At 34.8% G+C, this 27,113-nt stretch overlaps 1 protein-coding gene and 1 long non-coding RNA gene across 2 annotated transcripts in view; both read left to right on the top strand.

The window, feature by feature from the left end:
- Positions 1 to 27,113, top strand: part of LOC140157252 (uncharacterized) — a 246,147-nt gene that overhangs the window by 196,686 nt on the left and 22,348 nt on the right. The window lies entirely within an intron of this gene.
- LOC140157248 (uronyl 2-sulfotransferase-like) overlaps positions 8,134 to 27,113 on the top strand; it is a 29,965-nt gene continuing 10,985 nt past the window's right edge. Inside the window, exons 1-4 of the mRNA XM_072180375.1 lie at positions 8,134 to 8,479; positions 13,609 to 14,099; positions 18,958 to 19,107; positions 22,291 to 22,370. Of these exons, the coding sequence (XP_072036476.1) occupies positions 8,254 to 8,479; positions 13,609 to 14,099; positions 18,958 to 19,107; positions 22,291 to 22,370 (947 nt within the window). The 5' untranslated portion in view covers positions 8,134 to 8,253. The remainder of the gene's footprint in view (positions 8,480 to 13,608; positions 14,100 to 18,957; positions 19,108 to 22,290; positions 22,371 to 27,113) is intronic.

Here is a 27,113-nt window from a genome sequence, read left to right as displayed (position 1 = left end):
TCAATTTTATGATAAAAATACTGTTTAATAATACCAAATTAAAGGTATATTACCAAGACATGAACACCCTATATTCCTCCAAACATCGTAATAGTCGGCCTATTATCGTGAGAATATTCCAATCAGAGCATATTGATCGCGATATTGAACACTTTATTATGACATTAATATCATTGTTTATACATTTTAAGCTTTATTCATGACACGGATTTACAAATTTAACAACACGGAAAATGGATTTTAGAAAACGGTAAACTTCGGACTCTATAGAAAGATAAGTTAGTCATCCTTGTTAGTCCAGCAAAACTGACTAGTTTAAAGCTAGTCCAGGTGTGCACCATCTGGACTAGCTTTAAGTTAGTCCAGCTGACCAATTTAGGTTTTCAGTGTTGCTCCCCATACATTTTTCAATTTTTTAACATAGTTTATCACTTTCTACGCATTTTTTCTGATTTCTGATACATATCACTGTCTGTCAATAGATATAATTAAGGGTGTGGGCAGGCGGCTGACACTGAAAAATTTGCATGGAAAAATGACCCGTCTCCTCCGCAGCCAATTTGGTTCCGCTCCATCGAAATCAAGCTGGTCACGGAGGAGACTACCCTCCTTTGTGTTTGTTCATTTGTGTATGGAGAGCCCTTTTTGGAGTCCGGAATGACTTAGGCTACGCTCTCAGCTAGAGTCCGACGCTGCATTGCACTAGAAATACCTTTTCTGTGAAATCGCTATAGAGCCAACCGGGAGCACGTATTCGTTTTGAAAATATAGCATTAAAATTAGTATCACCCTTGTTGCCCCCGTGCAGTGGAAAACCTTAATTCTTTCATTAAAAGGAAATGAAAATTAAAAAAACACGGATCTACTTGTGCACCAATAAAATTGGCACAGCAATTTGTCTCAAATATGAATGAATTTTAAGAAACATACCTCCTTAAGCGGTTTCCTTCCTTCCTTCTTTCTATCTTTCTCTCTCTCTTTCTTTCTTTCTTTCTTTATTTAAAAATATCATAAGCAATATAATTAGACATGTTATTATTTATCATTATTAGTATCACTTTTATGCCTGTTTAATATTAATATTATTATTGTTGTTATCATTATTATTTATATTATTTATATTATCATCATCATTATTATTATTATTATTATTATTATTATTATTATTATTATTATTATTATTATTATTAGTGTTATTATTATTATTATTATTATTATTATAATTATTATTTATTACTATTGATATTATATTTTTACTAAATATTACTTTTTGTCATTTAATATATTGTTAGTTATTAATTAGTTAGTATTCATAGTGTTGCATTATTATTATTGTTGTTGTTATTTTCATTATTGCTATAAATACTTTAACTTTATACAGTATAAAAAAACATATTCAATAACAGAATTAATTAAATTTAAACAGTTTAATATTATTCATCTTTATTTCATTTCAAACATGCGCATGCGTTAAAAGCGGTGACCTTCTATGCGGGGATGAATGCGGGGATATAATCTCTAATTGCCCATCGGTACTTGGTCAATTTCGCGGTCCTTACAAGTAGAGCGGTGCTCTTATATGCGGGGATAATTGCCTATCGATTGGATTGATCATGGATAAATGTATCGGCTTATCTATGGTGGACAATAGAATAAGCATTTGATTGACAAGGTTACCCCTGCGTCCCCTAGCCGCTTGTGGTATGATGAACATTGACCTGACGCCATGATAGTAGGATCTATTAGTCATTTTATATACAATGTATATACCGTATTGTCATAATACCAATATTTGTCATTATATATAATGAGTAATATCTAGCAACGTAAATGTGCAGTTCATATGCACAAACGAATACTGATCTTTATGATATTCAGGTTTTGTACATCACATATAACATGTCACATAGGAGGTCATACGTGTTGACCTTCATCTATTGTATTTGTTCATCTGTGTATGGAGAGGATTAGCGCCATTAAACGCCATTAAAACTCCATCAGTATTAGGGCGTAGTTCAGTGAACTCACCGGATTGATATTCCAAGTACTTTGATGATACAGATAATATGTATTCATGGGTCGAGAGGATTGCATTGAAAAACCTAATAAATTATTCATAACAGTTACGTAATCAATCGATAGTGCGGACACTTTTCATTTGCAAACCACCAAAATTCGTGATCTTTTAGCGTTGGAAAAGAAACCACGTGAATAGAGTGCCCTCTCAAGAATATCAACTCTCTGGTGTGGGTTTGTACCGAAGGCTGGACTTCAAAAACGTCAATGGGGAATGCGCAAATGGTCACTGAACACTGTCAATGGAAAAAGAGCTGTTTGAAATCTTTAAAACTGAAATGTACACAATTCACAATAATTATGCGTTAAATACATACCCAGCAAACACAAAAATGATTTTAAAACATTTTAAACAATTAGTTATATTTTGGGGTTTGGTTTATTTAAAAACGTTTTAATAATATTAAATGTCGGGTTATAAAGGTCATGAAAACTTTTTAAAACGTTACTGTATGAAAACGTACTATTTTCAAAATGTTATTATATAGTAAACAATTTTTTGCAAACATTTTTTACCAAATATCTTGTCAACACTTCAATAACATTGTTAAAATATTTGCAGTAGGTTATCAAAAATGTTTTTGAATGTTATGAAAACGTTTTATACTCTTTATATACCCTTTATATAATCTGACATTTAAACGTTTTCTGACAACCTTTTATAACCTTTTGCGAATGATGTCGAAACGTTTTGTGTTGTGAACTCCGCTATCTACTGATGATAGTGTACTAGTACAGAGTGCCCCCCCCCCCAAAAAAAGAGGTCCCTCATCGCGCCCTCTTTTTCTCCTATTTCAGAAAAGTTGATCACGCATATGTTGGTATGTAAAGAAGCCTTTTACCCGTTAAACCGAAACAATTATTTCAATCGGCTCATAACTTTTGCAGATATACCCTTTTAAAGAAATGTATCCGTTTTTCACTCTGTCCAAGGAGGAGGTTTGGCTATACTTCAAAGATTGAAAAGTGCATATACCATGCATGAATATAAAACATTCCTCGATTATTACATATTTGTTTCTCTGTATAAAATATTATATTTATGTTAGTAAATTTCAAAAAAGAAGCCTAATATTGTGAGTTGTAAAGTTTTTATTAAAAATAATAGAGAGACTGAATATTGTATTGCAAAAAAAGGGGAAAACTCTCGCTTTATTTCAAAAATGGAGGTTTGATTTTTAAATTTTTCCTGTGGTTTGCATGTAGTTTTTGTTTATTTTTTAGACTATGGATTCGAAGATACATGACTTATGTGCAATATTTGTTTGTTTGATTTTATACATGGTGAGATGTTCAATCTATCTCTTTCTTCTTCTTCTTCTTCTTCTTCTTTTTTGTGATTTTTTGTGATCTTAAATATTTTTTTCTTTAATTTTTCTTAATTATGTTTCTGTATAAAAAATGTTTGCTGGGTATGTATTTAACGCATGATTATTGTGAATTGTGTATATTTCAGTTTTAAAGATTTCAAACAGCTCTGTTTCCATTGACAGTGTTCAGTGACCATTTGCGCATTCCCCATTGACGTTTTTGAAGTCCAGCCTTCGGAACAAACCCACACCCTTAATTATATCTATTGGCAGACAGTGATATGTATCAGAAATCAGAAAAAATGCGTAGAAAAAAAGTGATAAACTATGTTAAAAAATTGAAAAATGTTGGCCTATACCTAGGGGACAACATGGGTAAAATTTCATAATCATGGATCAAATTTCAAAATTGCTGTGTTTTTTTTTTAAATAAAAAAACACGCCAAAGTATTCCTCTGGTCATAACGATTCAGAAAAGTATAGTTCGAAAGGTAGGAAGGTCCTAGAGGTGATTTTGTACCTGTTTGTCACATTCTTTTCGCTGGCATTTTATTCTATTTACTTTGCCTTGATTAGTATGTGCAATATTTATATATAATATCTTTGTAATTGTATATAAGCTAGTGATGAAGCATAATAAGTAAATAAATAAATAAATAATAAAAGTTTGACCTATCTGCGACAACCGTTCTTAAGCAAAGAGGCCAAAATTACGGGTTCCGTTTTTTCGGCCACAGAGGTCAAGAACTAAGTGATTCAATTTCAGTGAAAATAGTCTCCAATTGTTCGTCATCAAAATTAAGTCAAATAAGGAATTGTCCTCACCATCTAGGATGCTTCGTTACCTAGGAAACATTGCAAAATATGTCATGTTCAATAGGCCTTATAATAGGCTGCAATTAATGGTTTTCGGCCTTTATTGTCGTATTTTGGTAAAAACAAAGCATTCTAGACAGTGCAAATTGTCCTTATCCTTAACAGTTCCTTATTTGAATTAATTTTACATGACGAACAATAATTTGAGAACATTTTCATGGAAATCTGAGCACTTTTAGTTTTTGACCCCTGTGTGATTAAAAAAGGAAACAGGAGAGGACGGAAATACAACAATCAATAAAATAAAAAGATGACAAAGAAACATAAAGACAACATGGACAAAAAAGAAAGCAGCATAGGCTTATATGAACCGGGCCCGGGAACCGGGGGGCTGGGGAGAGGGCTCAGCCCCCTCAATAATTTTGGTGCGGGGCTGAATACCTTTCAGCCCCCCCCCGGTCCCCAATGGTCCTTGGTGAAGTTCAAAAATTGTGATAAAACAGGGAAAATGGGTGTTTGTGACTTATATTTTGCAAAATTTTCTGCGGGCTAGTTTTGACACGCCCCCCCCCCATGTTGAAAATCTTCCAAAGCCAACTTGAGCAGTATAGGCCTAATGATAGAATAGATTGAACGAGAGTGGGAATGAGAGAGAAAACAAAAAAACTTAACACGCTGAGAAGACTGAAGCGAGAGGAGTTCTTAAAAAGTAAGTTACCAATTACCATCGTATTTTGAGAAGAGGTAATCTTGATACCAAACCTTAACCTGTCATGTCGCGTCGTCACCGGTTCCTGTGTGCATGGCTTCACTTTACAATTAACATAGCGCCACCTGTCGCATTGTATCGGTCAATTAAGTTTTTATCACAAAAATAAAACTTAATCCTAATTTATTTTTCATGATTTGAAATAATTGGACAGTAATTGTTTTTATAGTTCGGTCATAATTTCTAATTATCATTTACAAATATACTGTCGTATCACAATTGTATATTGTTGGTTTAAACAAAATCCAATCTAAAATTTGTACCATTTGAGAAAAGTGAGAAACCGCAAAAGTTTAATACTAGAAACGCTTTACTAAATAGTAGAGAGGCCACATCCCCGGGCCACATCAGTCTATTTGATCAAGTTAAGATTTTCGCGCAACATTTTCAGACGAAAGTGCCAGCCGGGTTCTAGAATTAACCATTAGAGTCTCATCTTTCTGTTTCTGTTTAACCCGGCTGGCATTTCTGAAAAGTGTCGTGAGCTGATATATTTGGGTTGAAAAATGTAGTTTTTGTGATTTTGTTTTTTTAACAATATTGTTTTACCAAAAATGCCAATTATTAAATTTAAAACACATACAACTTTGAAAGTAGGCCTAAATAAAGTAGGTCTATGAACTTCATATTTGCTGTGGACTATTAGGGCCTTTTATATCACATGTAGGCCTATGCCTATTAGTCAACAGATAACCAGGGCTGTCAACTTTTTGGAATTGCTTGGCGTGAGACAGAGACGTACCGGGATTTGCCGACTCCAATGTACATTTTGTACCATGATTTGAGCCACGGCGCTCGATAATGTGAAAAGGGGGGGGGGTAGGAGCAACAAATTATTCATGACAATGCGTGAGATTTTACTCATTTTCTAGCTTTTTGCGTGAGCTTTACTACCTTGGCGTGAGATTATACTACCTTGGCGTGAGACCGTGAGAAAGTGACCCAATGCGTGAGACTCATGGCCAATGCGTGAGAGTTGACAGCCCTGCAGATAACCCAATTCAATGTTTATAGCAAGGCGAATGTGGTAAATCCGTTGAAATCGACCTATCCCAGCACAATTAATTGGAGGTTTTAAAAGTCAAAATCTCTATACGGTGTTCCTTACCATACTGATTTTTAAGATTTTATGTCATTAAATGAGAGATCACACTATATTGTCCATAATACTAGCTTCACTTTAATGAGTAATGGCCAATTTTCTTTAAATTGCAAATATTGTGCAAAAAGTTACCGTGATTTTCGCTTGTTTTGTCATACGGTTGTAAATTCAATGAACTAAGACTTTGCTAAAGAGCGCTTACAAATTGATATGATTCCGGTTTATCAGACAATATTTCAAACATTATGAATTTGCAACAAACCAAAATTATGAAAAAAAAAATCACCGGACATATTTTTTGCTACTTCTCCATTTACGATCCTGCCCAATTCGATATAGGCCTTCGTCACATAATGCCTAGGCACATAGAGTACCGAAGTGATGACGTCACAGAAAACTTTTTTTTGCATTTCAGCGTTTTGAATAGGCCTACAAACAGTTATGAACCAGGCCAATTTACACTGATTTCAATGGGGGTAATTAGGTATTCATGCGGCCATATCTCGGGCCCTCATGATCCGATTCCCACCAAATTTGGACTGTGGGTGTTTTTTATCATGTTCTACTGAAATATGGTCATGAAAATGCTGAAATGAAAAAAGAAAATTTTATGACGTCACACTTCGGTACTCTATAGGCCTATAGAACAGAGAAGAAGCGTTTTGGACGAATCACAATCATTACATGGCCACTCTAAATCTCCCGCTAAATCTATCATCTCCCTGCTATTAGCCCTATGTATTTAAATGTATAGGCCTAAAAGTGAAAAATCCCAAATAATAGGCCCTATGTATTTCATGTAGGCCTAGCCTATCACTCCGATTTTTTTCAATTCAAACATCTAGCTCAATTCATTGATATACATCAAGTTCTTGTCAAATAAATAAGTTTTTAAACCAAAACAAATAGCGTAAAAATGGGCATTTTGGGTTAAAAGATGATAAAAATCATGAAAAAAGCATGTTTAACCCCAAGTCAGTTTACAATGATGGAATAATTTTGTTCATAGTGCATATGCCCCAAGTTTTTCAAATTAAGGTTGCAGTCAATTTTCTTTGAAATTATGGCTACTTTCATACTTGATATTTTTGGGTTAAAATTGAAAAAAAAATCACAAAAAACACATTTTCCAACCAAAATATCTCAGGCCAAACCCGACTGGCACCTCTGTCCAAATCTGTTGCACGGGATGGACCCTGTGTATCCACAAAGTGGCCTCTCTACTACTGGTACTTTTGTATCTTTTCCAACATGTATGGACTTCACTCGAGCATCAATATACGTATAGTCAAGTGTTTCTATACGTATCCGTTGAAGAGATGGACAAAGTCGTCCATCCATCGATAACTTGTAAACAATAATCAATCAATGCAGCGAAGAAAACTTTGCGAAGGAAGTCGGCCAGGTTGCTAAAAATTAACCAGATTTTGGCACATGTAGTGGGCAATTATGCAATTCAAAGATGTGTACGTTATCCTAGTAGATCAAAGCTGAATGTAACGAACGAGGGGAGAGTTTACTGCCCCTGAGACAGACAAATGAAGTTAAAGTTCGCTAGTACTAAAGATCACAATGTGTGAATGTGATACACATGAATCGGTGTAGTGCGGTGTCCCTGAGGCCTGAGAGACTGTACACGTAGCACTCAAGACAGTACATCATTATGTAAGCTTACTACATTTTAGGAACCTCATCAGAAGTAAGAGCTCTTCATCTTTGTCATGTTCGCTGATGGAAAATAGTGGCATTTGCTTGCATTGTACCAGTACCTGGTCCTGGCTGTATATTTATGAGTTAATTTAGTAATTTGTAAAATTACAAGTAACTCAATCTCAAAGTCGACAAAGACGCAGAAAACCAGAACTAAATGTAATAAATGGTATGATGTTTGAATTTTCAACTTTGCTCAATTGCTGGGCAGGTTAGCGAGCAACTTAATAATAATAAGTTGTAAGCTTTAACATCGACATCGTGAACTTGGATTGTTTGTTGATTTTGTGCCAATCTTTGTACAATGTGTAGGCAATATTATTAATTGTCTGAAACTAAAGAGTTCCCATCCCAAACATCAAGAATGACATACTGTTGGAATAAGCACCAAAGAAACCACAATATATTTGTCAGAATATTAATTGGAACACGCATCGTAATTCAAAGTTAGAAGTGAACCAGAGTGTAAAATGGCACCCAAACCAAAGAAAGTTTTATTTGGTGGATTGTTATTGGTGTCAGCGACAATTGTTTTGACATGGATGCATTATAGCAGTAGAACTCCTGTTGTAAATATATCGGAACCTTATGAATTGAAGAGCAACATGAAAAAATCTGAGATGGTCCAGCAGACAGAAAAGTCTAAAAAATTACTTCAGGTTCAATTAGAACTTGTCAAATCTTTAGCAAAGGAAGGCAAGTATAACTTATCATGTATCAATTTAGTAATTGACCTTTTCGGTGAACCCCATAAGGCTAATGAAAGTTGATTCTCAGTTTCCTGTTACCCTACTCCGCTCAAAACAATTTGCTGGCCAAATATTTCATTATTTTGAATAAAATGTTGATTTCTAACAAACTTTAACATACAAATAAATAATTGTGGTTTTAAATATATCATAACTCTCTTTCTGTTGATTTTCAGGGATTTTCTTTGCAGTAGGAGCATGGTATATGGTTAATAATGAATTATTAATGAATACCTACTCAATTCTCTGTCCCGCACTTTTTGATCTGCTCTGATCTCATCCCGTAAAAAATATTGTGAAACTTTTGTAAGTTGTACAATCACCTTCATGTGGTTGTAAACTACATCTGTAAACTACAAACTGTGATTTATCACATGTATACATGGGTAGTTATTGGTTTACACCTGTAACAGATGCAATAATGAAATGGTATAAAATAATGAATAATGAATAATGAAATGGTCACCTACACAGTCATGAAAAATAATGTAACAGGAAACTGGGAATTGACTTTCATTAGCCTAAGCCTTTGCGAGTACATCTGAGAACTTGTCATTTGACGTCACGCCGACTTGAAATGCGCAGTGACGATGTTCGATAAGCGATGTGCGCATTGGCACAGATCGGCGTCACGTCAAATGACGAGTTCTTAGGTGTACTCGCAACAAGGCTTATGGGATTTACCGAAAAGGTCAATTGTAGCATAAGTATTGTTCCCATCCCTCCGTCCACTTTAGCCAAGCAAGTACGGTACTAAACAAGTCAGTTATGAGTTCAGAGTACCGTTTTTAGCCCTTGAAGCCCCTCCCCAGGACCAGGTCATCAATTAATTGTAACATAAAACTATATATGTCTGCTTTTACAAAATGAGCATAAGGACTAAGTTAAGGTGGTATTACATCCCTTGATAAATTTGTGACTATTTTTGCATTTTTCTTTAAAAAAAATAATAACACACTGGTAACTAGTTGTAGTAACTACAAAAAGTTATATTATAGTGGCAAAATATGTGTAAAAAAATTAACAAAATTGCCGACCGACCTACCCTAATTTTTTGTTTATGTTACGCCAATCAAACAATTTTTTTAGGCCTAACTAGATCACTATGGTGCATGTAGCAGATCTATATTTTGAATTTAAAAGCACTTCGCTCCTTCAAATTCTACATTTAGCCCTCTCTAAACTTCCTTTCTTTTTCATCTCATTCTCATCTCCTTTAACCAGCAATCGCTCTCTACTGCTCGCCTGAAATTTGATATAGAGAGTGAATTTCAGCTCTTTTTAGTTGACCATTCTCTCCTTTCATTCTATTGTAAATGCTCTAAACAGCTCTCCTTGAATGCTCCAGAAGAGCTATTTAATGCTCTCCTGCAAATTCCATTTAAGACAGTTCCTGTGATTTGTGTATAGATAGCCATACTGTACTTCCCGGATTTGCATCTAGGCCTGTTTGTTACTTGGGCATAATGTTGGTTGCTGAGCAACAAAGACAATACAAGACATAAAGTCCATTTTATTGTTGTTGTTTTTTCAAAATTCTAAGGATTTTGACACTTATTTTGACCTTACTTAAGGACAGCATATATGTTTTACCTTTAATGTGAGTTTTTTAAGGTTAATGTGTGTACATACACATGTACTATGTTGTATAAATAAAACAAAATGCAAACGGGGGCCTACCGGCCTAGTGTAAATTACAAATCTAAAAGCCTGATATCTTTGTAGAACATTTTATACATAACATTTATATTTTTAGATTGGTAATAATCGGTTGATTTTGCTATAAAATTATACAGGCATTTTCATTTGCATTCATCTCATTGACACAAGATTGTCACACTAATTTGGAAAGGGTTATTTTACAGTGATTAATTCCTGATTAGAATGACATAATTCCACTATGACATAATTCAGGAATTCCTGAATCTGGCTGGCTATCTATTCTGTAATTGACCTAATTATTAGTTATTAATTAACAGTGCCCCTCCCCTAACAAGCACCGCCATGAATTTTCGAGATTATACAAATTGAAACATCAAATTTAAACTAAAGGAGGATTTTGTGATCCTAGCATCCTCTTTTTATGACATTTTTCTGTACAAATAATGTAGATATCTATGAAAAAAGCCTATACCCAAAATGTCAGTTGATTCCGATTTTGCGTAAACAAGTTATGCATAATTATGTGTATTACACTTTTCCATAGGCCATTGTTGTAATTTCGTTCCAGTTATACCAGAACGAAATTCAAATTTGGAGATATTTTTGCTAAACGAATTAATCTGCAAGAAATATTCAATGGTACATAGCCAGAGGTATCCAGTGGTATAAAAATCTCAACTTTTTTGAGAAAAGTGGGGGGATGATGATGCGGATCACAAAATGCCCTTTTAATTCAGATCTTACTTTCAGAAACTTTTCTTAAATTACTACCACCAAATGGGATGCTTATGTTACAGTAGTGCACACATCCTGTTTAGTTTGGATAGGGGTGTGCTCAGTGCTGCTGAGAATTTGAAAGGGGACCTTTATCAATAAACCAATTTTGATATAAAATTGGATTGATTGAGCCCATATTTATAGGTTGAGCTATGAGTTTTAAAATATTGGACGAGACGTATTCGAGTCCAATATTTTAAAACTCATAGCGAGACCAATAAATATTGGGCGTAAAGTATCCAATTTTATCATTATATGTTTTGGTTCCAATATTTTTACACACTTGGATTCATCAAAACATAATAATCAAGAAATTTGGACCCATCGATATACCAAATTTCAAAATTTTTGGCCAAACACAAATTTTGATGAATTTTCATCAAAATTTCGGGGAAATTTCAAAAATGTTGGTTAAAGTGCACCACAATTGGGCTATTTTCCGTAAAAAATGAGAAAATTATGAAAAAAGGACCCATCCATATGTACCAAAATTGGCCTAGACAAAGGGGTCATTGATATAAAAAAAAAGACTGAAAATACTACCCATGTGCACATCCCCATATGGTCATCCTCATTTGAACTGATTACACCCTTGGGGCACACATGCACTTGTCAGTTGCCCTATCAGCAGCGTTCAAAATTTGGTTGTCCGGTTGCCCGGGACAACTAAAAAAGTCGCCGGACAACCAAAAATACTGATTCGGTTGTCCACCGGACAACCATAAATCTAGCCAAAAGTCACATTTGTAGGCCTACGAACAACCAAAAACTTAGACGGACAACCAGAAATTGTAATCTGGTTGTCCGTGGGACAACCATTTATTTTTCCTAAATTCGATCACTGCCTATCAGTATCCAGTGTGATTCTCAAATCCACATTATTCATAAATTGCAATACCTTCCCTGTGTACAATTATTTTGTGTAGGCCTATAGGATAGCTCAATATAAATTTTTCATGATTTGAATTGTTGGAAGCAGAAATTGTGGATTCTTGTATGAATTTGCAATTCAATTACAACAGTTTTCTGTGGGATTTGAAGGTTTTGGTTATCCGCAAAAAGCGTGAAAATAAAAACCTCACAAAAATTTCCTCCTGCAGTATCCCAACATAATTTTTTTAAAGTCTATGATCCCAAGCACAAGCAATGACCTGTTTATAAATCTGATGATTTATACTTAATGTGTATGTAGGTGGGATGAAAAGCTGATGATCAATTGAAAATTTTGACCTTTTGTATTGAAGATATGGATTTTTTCCCCAAAACACCAAAAATAAATAGGCCTTTTTGTGAAAAAAATCCATATCTTCAATATGAAAGGTCAAAATTTTCAATTGATCATCGGCTTTTCCTCCCAGCTACATACACTTTAAGAATATGTCATTAGATTCATGAAATTTACTTTGAGGACTGTTATATACAGTAGCGTAGCCAGCGGGGGGGCAGAGTTTGTCCGCGCTACTCGCACACATTGTAACAATAAAGCCCTTTTTTAGCCGGATAATGGGCGAAAATAGTGTAAAATACCATTTTTTCGCTCGTATTTCATCCCAATAATGCCCTTTTCGTGAAGCTCGAAGACATACAGTCTCTAGATGTATTGTATGATGCAACTGCAATTTTTTTCGTCCGTGCCCCCAAAATTTTATTTTGCCCCCCCTGACCAAGAAAGCTGGCTACGCCCTGGTTATATATCAAAAATGTGAAAAATATCAACTTTTAATAATTTGTCATAAAATTTGTATGATATCGTGAATTTCAAAAATGAAAATTATTTGATATCAGAAAGACATTCTTCGTATTCAGAATGCAATTTGACATGTCTGATGTGCTCTCATGTCCCACAAAAAATACTGTCGAAACGCTCAAAACGCTCATTTTAGATCCCTTAATCAAACTGTTGAATTTTGTTGAAATTCCAAAATCTTTTCAATTCCACACAGGGAGTGATTTCAAATGGAATAGGTCATTGGGTCTTTGGATGTTGAGGTACACAATGAATAATCCAAATGAACCAAGATAGGGGACATTATTAATTAAGATACTTGCATATCTTTATGACATAAATCCAAATAATATGGAGCATGTGTTAATTAATCATTTTATATGTGATAATGAAGATGACACATAGGATAATATTTGTGATTTGGTCCCTCTATTCTAGTTGATTATTAAAGCTACCCTTGTGTGACTGTACATGCATCCTCCACAACCAGGTTCTGTCAGAAATTGTAAACATGCCCCATTGCTCCAGTACAGATATTGTTCCAAACTTCCAATACATGTATCTGTGGTCTGTGCCCCCAAAATGTGGTACAAACAAACTAGTCTTTGTCAAAGACCTCACGATCGTAGGGGGGGGGGGCACGAGCGGCGAAGGCGCGACAGAGTGGCCTAGCCGCGACAGCGAGCGGCGAAGCCGGTGGCGCTCCCACTACGATGCTCCAGGCAGAGCCTTGTTGAAATGCTACAAACAAACAGTGCACATAAAAAACAGAACATTTAAAACATTCATTAATCTCCTGAAAGCACATCTTTTCTATACAATTTTGAAACCTGAAAACATGTAGAAAGTGTTAGAAAGCAAAAGGTTAAAAAAATCATAATAACAACAATTAGTTTATTTATATTTTTCAGAGGTGAAAGTTACATCAGAAGATTCATCTTCCGACTACTCTTCAGATTCCGTATTCGATGAAGTCAATGATGACGACGAAAACAGAGACACAGACAATAAACTGGTCAATAATGGATCACACAAACCTGCTCCACCAGGAGACGAGGAAGAGACAGAGAGGGACAGAATCCTTGAGATTGAAGATGAAAATGGGGAAAATAATGAAATAGATGATGACACTTCTGCCTCAGAGAGTGGGTTTTCAGAAACCAATAAATGGCCATGGGTGCAGAAACAAAACATACCAGATAATAATGTTACAGAACAGATACACATTGATACTGGTAACAATGTTGTAAGGACAATATCACCAGCTGCACCTGATGAAACACCTGTTGTTACATCTTTAGAAAAACTAATAAGGAAAGGTGTGAATTATTATAAATGGGATGACAGAGATCCAGATTCGTACAAATCACTGCCACTGAAATCAGAAGAAGATGGTCCTGCAGTAAGTCATATTTTGTTATTGTTTTATGGGTTTCTTTCTTTGTTTTGTACCCCTTGCTTTTGGCCATAAGGGGAATATTGTGATACATGACAAATTCATTAAATGTATTGGGTTTAGCGTCGGTATGGTTCGGGAAATTATCGTACGTTCAGTGTCATACTTCGGCTTCACCCAGTATGATACTTCTCGCACAATAATTTCCTGTACCTCCACTTCACCTGATCACTATCTTTGCCCCACTTAGGTCCCATAGGTTTATACCTCAAACCCGAACGCTCTATTCCTTTTGGGAGAAGGGGAAGGAATAAAGACGACAGTTGCATAGCTGGGGGAAGGGGGCAAGAGTGCCACCACAGAAAATGTCCAGGTACAAAATGGGGACGTTAAAGAGCAAAATGTCCTTAAAATGATCAAAAATGGGACAAATAATCGACAAATGGGGATGAAAATCTGGCTTTGTCTCTTAAATGGGGATGAAAATCAGACCTTGCCCCCTTGCCCCCTAGGCTTATACCTCAAACCCGAACGCTCTATTGCTTTTGGGGGAAGGGGAAGGAATAAAGATGACAGTTGCGTAGCTGGGGGAAGGGGGGGGCAGAGTGTCTCCACAGAAAATTTCCAGGGACAAAATGTCCTTAAAATGATCAAAAATGGGACAAATAATTGACAAATGGGGATGAAAATCTGGCTTTGACTCCTAAATGGGGACAAAAATCAGACCTTGCCCCTTAAATGGGGATGAAATTTTGGCTTTGCCTCCTCACACCAAAATCCTGTACCACAGACCTGTCATGTGCAGAGAATAAGACCTGGGATAGCAAAATGTAGGTTTTTAGCTGCGGGTAGCAGCTCTATAAGTCACCATGTCTCTCCGTCTGTTAGTCCGTCCGTCCGTTAGTAACAAACGCTAAAAAATGCTGTTACGCCTACATTGTTTGTCGCATGGCTATGATACTTGGTGAGGGGGAGGGCCTATACCGCCCCATACTGGAAAAGAGTTTCATTCCGAAATTTGGGAAAATGAGGGAAATTGAGGGAAGTTAAGGGAAATTGAAGAGAATTAAGGAAATTGGGAATTTTTTGAAGAGAATTAAGGAAATTGAATTTTCTTTTTCTTTTTTTTCCAATTTTTTTTTTCGAAATTTTTTTTTTTTTTTGAAAATTTTTTTTTTCCCGAAATTTATTTTTTTCCGAATTTTTTTTTTCCCACATTTTTTTTTTTTTTGAAATTTTTTTTTCCCTAATTTTTTGAAATTTTTTTTTTGAATTTTTTTTTGTTAAGCTCACAGAGGGGTTACAGGTCAAAATAGGGGTCAAACTTGAACCTGCTTCAAAGACACCAACACTGCAAAATTGAATTCCTTGTCCCGCAGCGACCGCTACGGATCCGACGGTACTTGTTTCAGATAATTTCACACTTGGATTTTGTGAGCTTACACTTACAGTTGCTTCATGTTGTGGTATTTTGGTGGGGTTACATACTTAAAGCCATATTATAACATTTCCATAAGAAATATAATTGTGTTTTTTGAATTTGATATAAAGTGTTAGTTTTCACTTGCAGATATGTCCTCTTTTAATTTAGACCCAAACAGACGAGACAACTTATTCGAACGTGAGTCTTGCTGGTTTTTTTGATATGTCATATGCCATGTACATACTGGTTATGCACATGTATCGTGTACGCATTTGACATTTTAATTTTAATATTTCCATCGTAATAATAAACCATCTTATCCCTAGCAGAAATTCTATACAGCAAGAAGTGTATCAAAAGTGTATCAAAGTGTATTAAAACTGTATCAAACGGCAATTTGATACAGTTTTGATATACAAAGGGTGTATTGAAAATGTATCAACTGAAAATATAGGGTATCAAAACTGTATCAAATACCACCTAACTGTATCAAAAATGTATGAAAAGTGTATCAAATTTGAACTTAGTTAATTTTGGCCTTGCTTGTGGTGTATCAAAAGTGTATTAAATTGGACTTTGCCTGTTTTTTAGTGTATGTAAAGTGTATCAAATTGAACTTAGTTAATTTTTGGTGGCTAGAGGTATATCAAAAGTGTATCGAATTGGACTTAGTCAAATTCTGGCTGCATACAGTGTATCAAAAGTATATTAAATTGGACTTTGCCTGTTTTTTAGAGTATGTAAAGTGTATCAAATTGAACTTAGTTAATTTTTGGTGGCTAGAGGTATATCAAAAGTGTATCAAATTGGACTTAGTCAAATTCTGGCTGCATACAGTGTATCAAAAGTATATTAAATTGGACTTTGCCTGTTTTTTAGTGTATGTAAAGTGTATCAAATTGAACTTAGTTAATTTTTGGTGGCTAGAGGTATATCATAAGTGTATCAAATTGGACTTAGTCAAATTATGGCTGCCTACAGTGCATCAAAAGCGTATTAAATTGGACTTAGTTTATTTTGGGTGGCTAGAGGTATATCAAAAGTGTATCAAATTGGGCTTTCATAAACTGACCTTTTGTAGTGTATCAAAACTGTATCAAAACCTGATCACATGTCTAGATAATGACTCATCATTTTCAAATTTGCCCATGTGGCATGCATGCAGTTAACACCAGGATTTGCATTTGGAAATGTACTGTATTTTAGAGCAAATTATGGTGTTTTATTTCTCATGATGAAGATACAAACATGCTTGTAGACTGCACATTAGGTTACAATGTAGTTGTAATCAGGGACTGTGATTAAAGAGGATATTTGATTGACTTTGTTCTGATAGGGTAAGCTTACTATATATTATTATATAGGGCCTCTATGTATATATTATTAAGCATGAATATAGCACATGCCTGTATAGTAAAAAACCCTGCTGAATCTTTTTGTTATTGGTAGCCTTTTTGTCTCTTTATTGAGGGTAACAACTTCAGTGACAAGCACTGCTTTCCAAGCAGGCCCTCTGATGTATGTATGTTCCATTTTTATTTGGGTTTTGCTTCTTTTTTGCAATACTTTCTCACACATTTGTCCTATTATGTTGTAATTTTGAACGTTGATAGGGAAAGTGCATTGAGCTGCTCCGATGATGGGGAAATTGCTAAATGTCAGCATTGGCAGTAGAGGGCAGTGTTGAATTTGAGCTTGATTAGACTAATTTCAAAATTTGACCTTTGACCCCTTCACTTTAAGCTTTGGGGGTCATTAATGTTTGCAAATATGTTAAGATCATGTAAGGATAATTCTTGTTGAATTTGATCTTGATTCAACCAATTTTGAAATTTGAAAAACTGTATCAAAAGTGTATAAAAAACTGTATCAAAAGTGTATAAAACTATCAAAAGTGTATAAAAACTGTATCAAAGTGTATCAAAAACTGTATCAAAAGTGTATAAAAACTGTATCAAAAGTGTATAAAAACTGTATCAAAAGTGTATCAAAAAACTGTATCAAAAGTGTATCAAAAAAAACTATCAAAAGTGTATCAAAAAACTGTCTGAAAAATGTATCAGAAAACTATATCAAAAGTGTATCAAATGGCATGTATCAAAATAGGGTGGTCCCGCTGGCCAGCATTAGAATTGGAATGCTGATTTGATACAGTGACATATTTGATACACTTTTGATATAATTATGTATAAAATGTGTATGAAATGAAAGGATAAGAATTGCAACGCTAATTTGATAGTTTAAATTGGAACGCTGATTTGATACAGTGGCATATTTGATACACTTTTGATATAATTATGTATCAAATATGTATGAAATGAAAGGATAAGAATTTCAATACTAATTTGATACAGTTTAAATTGGAACCCTGATTTGATACAGTTACATATTTCATACACTTTTGATATAAATTATGTATGAAATGTGTATAAAATGAAAGGATAAAAATTTCCACGCTTAATTTGATACAGTTTAAATTGGAACCCTGATTTGATACAGTTACATATTTCATACACTTTTGATATAATTATGTATGAAATGTGTATGAAATGAAAGGATAAAAATTTCAAATCTAATTTGATACAGTTTAAATTGGAACCCTGATTTGATACAGTTACATATTTCATACACTTTTGATATAAATTATGTATGAAATGTGTATAAAATGAAAGGATAAAAATTTCCACGCTAATTTGATACAGTTTAAATTGGAACCCTGATTTGATACAGTTACATATTTCATTTTCATACACTTTTGATATAATTATGTATGAAATATGTATCAAATGAAAGGATAAAAATTTCAATGCTAATTTGATACAGTTTAAATTGGAACGCTGATTTGATACAGTAACATATTCGATACACTTTTGATATAAATTATGTATGAAATGTGTATGAAATGAAAGGATAAAAATTTCAACGCTAATTTGATACAGTTTAAATTGAAACCTGATTTGATACAGTTACATATTTGATACACTTTTGATATAATTATGTATCAAATATGTATGAAATGAAATGATACATTTCATTTGATACTTTTTTGATACATTATCTTGGCATTTGATACACTTTTGATATGTATAAAATGTGTATGCAATGTTAATTTGATACAGTTTTGATACATAAAAGTGTATGAAATGAGGGTTCCAATTCAAATACTTTTATTTCATACATTTTTCATACATATCAAAAGTGGTGTATCAAAAGTATATCAAATTTCAGCCAGGGATTGAGAGGGTTTATTCAAAATCTCGGATTTTGACAAAACTACAGCACCTCAAGCCTTGATTTTTGCAGGGTATCTTAGTTTACTAAAGTCCATAACAATCGTGTAAAAAATAGAATTTTGAGGGCGTCCTCATCAGCAAAAGTTATAACATGGCCTAAAAGTTTGTTCATATTTTCTAGTCATTTTGTATTTCATCTTCCTTGCAGCAACCGCAGGACCGTGTGGTGTTCAACAGAGTGGGGAAGTGTGGCAGTCGTTCTGTGATCCTTCTTTTACGCCATCTTGCCATAGTCAATAACTTCCATATGATTTCTTCTGAAGTGTATAATAGTACGAAGATGGATACAGCTTGGCAGGTATGTTTGTTACAATTATGATGTGAATTTTTATTGCATTGTGTACCATATATTGCTTTTAAAGGAGAATGGTCTGATTTCATCACATGCTATTGTTACCTTTTAGAAGCACTTTCCACACGGGTGTCGACTGCTGATGACAAGTACCAAATTTTATTTAAAATTTAAACAAAGTCAGAGTTGAACATTATCATGATGATATTTGTATTCAGTATGAAAATTACATTAAAATGAGTACAAACAAGCCCAGTATATTGGTTCAACTTTTCTTGTGATAGCTCTTGATATTTTGAGAAAATAGCTCAAAACTTGAATCCCATATTGGCCAGCACATACATGTAATTTGAATGACCATGATCATTGAGAAGGGGATATCATTCCTGACTAAGAGTCATGTATCCTGAATCTAAACAAGGCAATTTAAGAAAAAGGGTATACCTTGCACATCATTAAATCATAGGGGTCCTTCCCTAAAATTGTAGCATGTGAATAGCTACAGGCAAGCACACAATCTAGGATATGGTCAGATTATACATGTAGGCCTACCTTTTTGCAATGCCCTTTTTCCTCAGAAGAGCCAGAATATTGTTTCTTAATTAAAGGCCCATTCAGTGATTTGCTCATCCGGATGATCATAAAACCCGGGTCATAAAATTCATCAAAATTCAGATTTTGGTACCTTTGTCATTGTCATAGATGTGCTAACATAGCCTGCGAGTGGTTCAGCCAAAAGCCAAAAAATAAGACATTTTACACGAATCTGTAATTTAGATACTGACAGTATCTAAATTAGCTACATGTATTTGAATGGGGCTTCAACTTCGTCAGTACTGCTGTTTTCTTTGTTTTTTGCCAAATTTGTCATTTCAAAAATACCTTTATGACAATTTGAATGACTTTATATCCTTCACTTTTAAAGATGAAGCCCCACTTTTGGTCTAAGTTCCTTAGGGAATTAGTCAAGGTTAAAATGTATTCATGTAAATTCTGTTCTGTCTATCATCAAAGTAACAGGTGTAAGTCAGTTCTTCACAGAAGAACTGACCAGGGTCTTCATCTTTAAGCAATTTATAAACAATTTCAATATTTTTACACTTACGCTGGGATCACTGAATGGGTCTTTAATATTTAAAATAGAATCTAATGACAGACACACAATAAGGCATTCAAAGTAACAAATTGTCAAATGTCATCTACAGAGTCATCAATCATGTTGGGTTATAACAAGGTTGCATATATAGTCTAGGGTGCATCAGATGCCCCTCATGTCAATGGATTCATCTGTCCCTAGTCTTAAAATGTTCCTATTGTCACAAAACTAACATGTGCCAAGTTTGAATTAATTTGGAGGTCGTCCTGAGGGGCCACCGAGAGCCTAAAGTTACAATGTGTGTTCCTATGTAGTAAAGTTTGTTGACCCCTGTACAATTCCAATTAGAAGCCGATAGAACAATTTAAAGTAGCTGTCATATCAAAACCGTTTGGATTTAGAAGCTCAAATCTTGGGAGCTAAGCGTACTGATAATCATCTTTGAATCTGTGATGAAAATCCATCTCCAAAGAAATGACTGCGTGTGTTTTATTGTCAAAAGCGCCCCCACAGTCCATATTCTTGGGAAAATCTATAATTTCTGTCTTAACCAAGTGCTATAATACTTTATTTCACACTGAAAGTTGTTAATATGTATTATATATTGATCTAAAGTTCAGAAAATCTGCTTTGTAAAAGTGTAATGACAACCAGGACATCAACATTTGTAAAATTTGAGGTAAAAATTACCACAAAATGCCTATTTCACTGAAATTTTGTATCGAGGGCGCTTGTGCCAATTCCACACATGCTCATTTTGTTGGTGATTAATTTTTATCACCGATTCGAAGATGATTATCAGTACTATAAGTGCAAAAGATTTGAGCTTCTAAGTCCTAACGGTTTTGATATGGCAGCTACTTTAAATTGTTCGATCGGCTTCTAATTGGAATTGTACAGGGGTCAACAAACTTTACTACATAGGAACACACATTGTAACTTTAGGCTCTCGGTGGCCCCCAGGACGACCTCCGAATTAATTCAAACTTGGCACATGTTAGTTTTGTGACAATAGGAACATTTTAAGACTAGGGACAGATGAATCCATTGACATGAGGGGCATCTGATGCACCCTAAATAACAGTTTCACCCCGAGTTTCACCAGGAGTTTCACACACACTATAAACTGGTTTTGTGGCTCAGAAACATCAAGAGTGATTCATCATCAGCACTTTATTACATTGGTAATTTTTGTCCTCTTCCTGATTTGATATGATTCCATCCAGAAAGGAAGAAACAAGGTCATGGGTCATTAATCATGTTAACCTATGCTTTTAAGCTACTCAGTGATGAATTTAATAGTTGCGTTTTCAAATAATGGTTCCAGCGTTCCATGCAGCTAGGGAGGTGTGTCATCAGCTAGGTTTATTGTTTTGCCTACATGTGAAGGATCGCAAAGACCCAAATTTTATACAAAGGACAATTTCAGGTTTATATTAATTTTATTTAACTGCACACATTTTAATGCCTCCAATGTGAAGCATACTGTGTTTACAATATCCATCCCTCCGAACCTCCATCTTCCGGGGAATACTCAAGTTTGGTTCCGGTAGGGGTGTGCCGCCGAGAATTTAAAAAGTGGATCCATCAAAATACCAATTTTTAAAGAAATTTGGATGGTCGTCAATAAACCAAAATGGTTGAAAAAGCACCCCAGTCTAATCTATGGATAAAAATGCACCCAGAATCGGCCGCACAGTCCCATACCCTCATTTTCACAAAGAAACACCCCCCCCGGTGTGAATTATTCATTTTTACCACAGATGTACTGTCATGATGAAAAGAATGATTTATATGCAAAAATCTTTAGTGGTCACCTGCTACTTTTGACAAAAAAATTGACAAAAAACACAGCAATTACTTTCATCATGGAGGGATGGTTTTTAGGCAAAAATTTCAAAATGGTAAAAATGTGACCTGTGCAGTTATTTTAATAATCTTTGATATTTACTCATCCCACCCCACACACACTATGTATTTACTGTGTATTAATTTGTTTTGTTTCTCAAGCTAAAATTTCTAATAAATAACCAAATGAAATTAATGTGTCTTGTTTTTTTTGTTTTTTGTTTTTTGTTTTTTTTCATTTGCAGGAGAGACTAGTCCATTCCATAGAACAATTTCAAACACCATTCATTTTTCAAAGGCATCTGCATTATGTTAACTTCACAGAGTAAGTTTAGCTTGTATTCTTATATCATTTCTATTTTTCATTCTTTCTTTCTTTCTACCTTCCTTTCATATGAATGAACACAACTTGCATTTCAGATTCTAGTATCTGTGCTTAGAATGGGCTATTCCATTTAAAATCCACACCACCCCTGTGGAAGATTCTGGAAATATCGTCCACTGGGGGAGTGTGAATTTCAATTGGAATCGGCATATTAGGCAGCTCCATTTGAATTTCATACACCCTCTGTGAAAGATTCAAATTGAATCTTCTTAAGAGAAAATGAATTTCAAATAGAGTTGCCTAATGTGTTCATTCCATTTGAAATTCACACTCCCTCTGTTAAAGATATTTCAAAAATCTTCCACAGTGGTGGCATTAAATGGAATAGCCCAATCTTTGCTTGAATGTATCTCCTGCATCCAGTATGCGTCCATGCAATAAACTACATGGGTGCGTACATGTATAATGATTGAGTGGTGGAAACATGCTCAATGTGTTCATTTATTTGAAATTATCACTATACTTTTATATAAATGTTCACATGCTCTGCAAAGAACTGAAACCTGAAAAAACATACATGTTCTATACATATATTTCATTATTTGAAGGTAGGTACGTGTAGTCATTTTTTGCTTTGTACATCACATTGAGGCCTGTACCAAAATAATCCATTTCCAAATTTTGCAGTTAATTGCACTTGTACTTAAGTTTATTAGTTCAATGGTTTAGAAAATCTGGCTCTTGCCATCCCACTTGCCTTAAACAAGGAAAAACGTAAAGTTGAGCCTCACAGAGTTTGTCTGGAGTGTCTGGAGTGTTTGGTCGTACTGGGTTTCTAGTGCTTTAAGATTTGGTTCAGGAAGTTGCAATTTAAAGGAAGAGTTCGGTCACAGTAGGTGCCTGAGCATAGACCTCATAGAATGAGTAGGTATGGATATTAAAATTATCAACAATCCTACATTTATATTATATGATACTTGGTTATCAGCTACTCATAAGATTAAAAGCATTATTTCATTGTGTGCAACATCAGGGTCCGCATTAAGCAATTTGATTTGTGTAGCAAAAATGCTCACCAAATTTGGAAGCCAATGCTTATGAATGGTACAAAATTGCTACACATTCCAAAATTGTGTAGCAAATGACGAAAATTGTGTAGCAAATGACGAAAATTGTGTAGCATTTTGCTACTGCTACACACTTATTGCGGACACTATGCAACATAATCCCTATTATTTTACACCACATCATACACTTGAACCTTTGACTTTGTCATTGTACATGTATTGTAATATAATTCACATATACTTAAAATGTTAAGGGCTGTGCAATAATTATGAGCCCCCCCCATGTGAGTCCCTGTGAGTGTGGGCTTTATTTTTTTCAATATTTAAGTACCGTATTCGTCCGAGTATATAGTCCCACGTTCGAGTATAGTCCCACCCCCCATTTTTCGAAAAATTCCAGAAATTGTAAAAAAAAAAATTCAAATTCAATGCATTTTGAAATCATTAATAGAGTATGACATGACATTTTTTAAATTTTTTTTTTAGGTCAACCATGAATGATCCTAGCATTCAGGTCTAGGTCCAGGGACACTCAAAACCGAAAAAAAAAACTTAAAATTTTTTTTTTTTTTTTTTTTTGAAATTGAGTATAATCCCACCCCCAATTGTGACAAATGTTCACCTAAAAAACGGGTGGGACTATACTCGGACCAATACGGTACTTACAAAAAACTGCCAGCTCAGGCTCCCCTCTGACTCGCAGTAAACTCCAAATATGAAAAAAGAAATAAAGACATTAATTTTATAGAATTTGCACCCTGTATAGGACTGATTCAATTATAATATTGCAAACATGACGTATTATAATATAACAAATTCACAATCAGCTATATGACTATGAGTTCATTGACATCTCTATCCATTGTATGACAATATGTTTCTTTTCTCAATAAAGTACTTATACTGCCAGCTCAGGCTCCCCTTGACTCGCAGTAAACTCCAAATATGAAAAAAGAAATAAAGACATTAATTTTATAGAATTTGCACCCTGTATAGGACTGATTCAATTATAATATTGCAAACATGTATTATAATATAATAAATTCACAAGCAGCTAAATATGAGTTCATTGACATCTCTGTCCATTGTATTACAATATGATGTTGCATTTATAGTACCTGTGGAAAATACATACTGAGAAATTAGGGTTTAATTATCATTTATATATCCAAATATAAAAAAAGAAATAGGACCAATTCAATTCTAATATTGCAAACGTGTATTATAATGTAATAAATTCACAATCAGCTAGATATGACTATGAGTTCATTGACATCTCTATCCACAATATGTAGTTGCATTTATAGTACCTGTGGCAAATACATACTGAGAAAGTAGGTTTCAATTATGAGGGCTCACTGCAGTGCCTCATTTCCAATAGCTCCCCTGTGTAATGTTGTGTATAAATGCAATCGTGCTTATGAATAACATTACTCAAGGCAGATATTGGAGATAACCAGTGTTGCACTTGATGCATTGATTGCTGAGTGCAATACTGCCATATCTCCAATAGCTCCCCTGTGTAATGTTGTGTATAAATGCAATCGTGCTTATGAATAACATTACTCAAGGCAGATATTGGAGATAACCAGTGTTGCACTTGATGCATTGATTGCTGAGTGCAATACTGCCATATCTTCAATAGCTCCCCTGTGTAATGTTGTGTATAAATGCAATCATGCTTATGAATAACATTACTCAAGGCAGTTTTGGTATATAACTTTTTCTTTGGGCCACAATTTTTAGAAAGTGCAGATTTGTCTTTGTTTTTTAGCAAAATTTGCAAAAATGTTTCCAAAATTGCTCAAATTTACTGTAATTTTGAACAGAAATTATTGGAAATTAGTATATTTTTGATCTCTTTTTCATCAAATTTAGTATATTTTTCAGTATGTTTTCAGCATCCCAGCCACCCATTCCTACCCAATTCAAAATCAAGAACTCCCCACTCCCACTCCGAACTCCACTTATAGTCGGCTAACAGATGTTGTGGGCTTGAATGTCACAATATTGGCATATTGAATTCCTGTGAGAACGAAAAGGCTGTAAGGTAGGCACCGGAGTTTCGCGCGATTTAAAACGGCAAAATGCGCTGGCCACTTTTCAAAATGCGCGAAAATGCGCCAAAAAATAGGTCAAAATGCGCTAAAATGCGCGATCGCCTGTTTTCAATGCAAAACACAAAAAAAAAACATCGGTAAAACAATGGCATGTCAATCAATTACGAACGACTTCCGGTTCATTTCCAGTTTCTGGAAAAAATAAAAAATAAAGATGGCGACCATCACAAATCGTCGATCGAAATGTCGAAAGCAAGGGCAAATTTCCCACATTATGCTTGGTTTAATGATCGTTATTTGTATTTTGATGTACATAAGTGAAGTTAGAACCAATATTGCGTGAATTTTCTTGTAAATGCTGCCGATTTGGGGCATAAAATCGTAAGTTTTAACTTTAAGCTTATCGATGGGTCAAAATCGTGAACATTCTCGATGGAATCCAAAATGCGCTTTGGACACCCAAATGCGCGAAAATGTGCGCTTTTGCGCGAACCGCGCGAAACTCCGGTGCCTACTGTAAGGATGAGTTTTTACATGTAGTATGGTTGTCTCATCATCACAGAGTTGATATCATGTGTATCAAATTCCTGTTACGTTATCAGTGTGGTTTGTTTTCTTCCTCCAGGGTTGTGTCATTTAGGTGTTGTGTATTATCTTATCAGGGAGGGGCCTTGTATCTGATGAGTATTTAGCAACAATGTTTAGATTTGTTCATAGATTTAGGGTCTTGCCTTCCTATTAGAATTAAGCACTTACAGTGATTACCTTTTCAGGCACACATAAAGCATGTAAAAAACCTGCCCTGAAACTGTAAATGCTATCCTTGGGTGTCTATTGCTAAAGTTTTCTTACACCTCTACATAAAATAACATTGTGTGTTTTTTGGTAGCTGTGTTGAGCATGTAAAGCTTGGAAATTAATGTTCAGCAAAAATGTGCCCATTCAGTTGAGCCTGCATCCAGTGCCCATGCACTTCTTGTCACATTACAAATATAAAACCCAAGAATGAAATGAGTCTCTTATACCATCTTTCTTGGTCAGGGGGAGCAAACTAAAATTTCGAGGCACAGACGAAAAAAATGCAATTGCATCATACGATACATAGAGACTGTATGTCTTCTAGCTTTTCGAAAAAGGCTTTATTGGGATGATGTGCGTGCGCAGCGCGAAAACAATTGTATTTTACACTATTTTCGCCATTATCCGCTGAAAAGGGCTATATCCTTACAATGTGTAGTGCAGAAGCTTGAAATTCGCTTGTATTTTACACTATTTTGGCCCTGAATTTTGCTAAAAAAGGGGCTCCTTGCCCTTTGTCTTTTCCTTTGCCCTCCTGATTTTCTCTTTCATTTTTTGTCAGAGGGCGCTTTTACTTTCTTTTTTTGTCAGGGGGGGCACTGTGCCCCACCTGCCCCACCGCTGGCTACGCTACTGCTCTTATACACTCCAGAAAGACATGTGTCATTTTTTCACGGGGTATACCAATTAACTCAAAATATTACAAAGTATCATAAATCTGACACTAATTATCTGGTATAAATTATAGCTTCAAGTGATGTGACTTATGGCTGCTGATACCATAGACTAAAGCCATGATTTCTCTGTGATACGGAAAA

The sequence above is a fragment of the Amphiura filiformis genome, chromosome 7 (genome assembly GCF_039555335.1).
Source record: "Amphiura filiformis chromosome 7, Afil_fr2py, whole genome shotgun sequence".
NCBI classification, from domain to species: Eukaryota; Metazoa; Echinodermata; class Ophiuroidea; order Amphilepidida; family Amphiuridae; genus Amphiura; species Amphiura filiformis.
The sequence above is the reverse complement of the archived record's forward strand: the minus strand, read 5'-3'. Positions and strand labels throughout refer to the sequence as shown.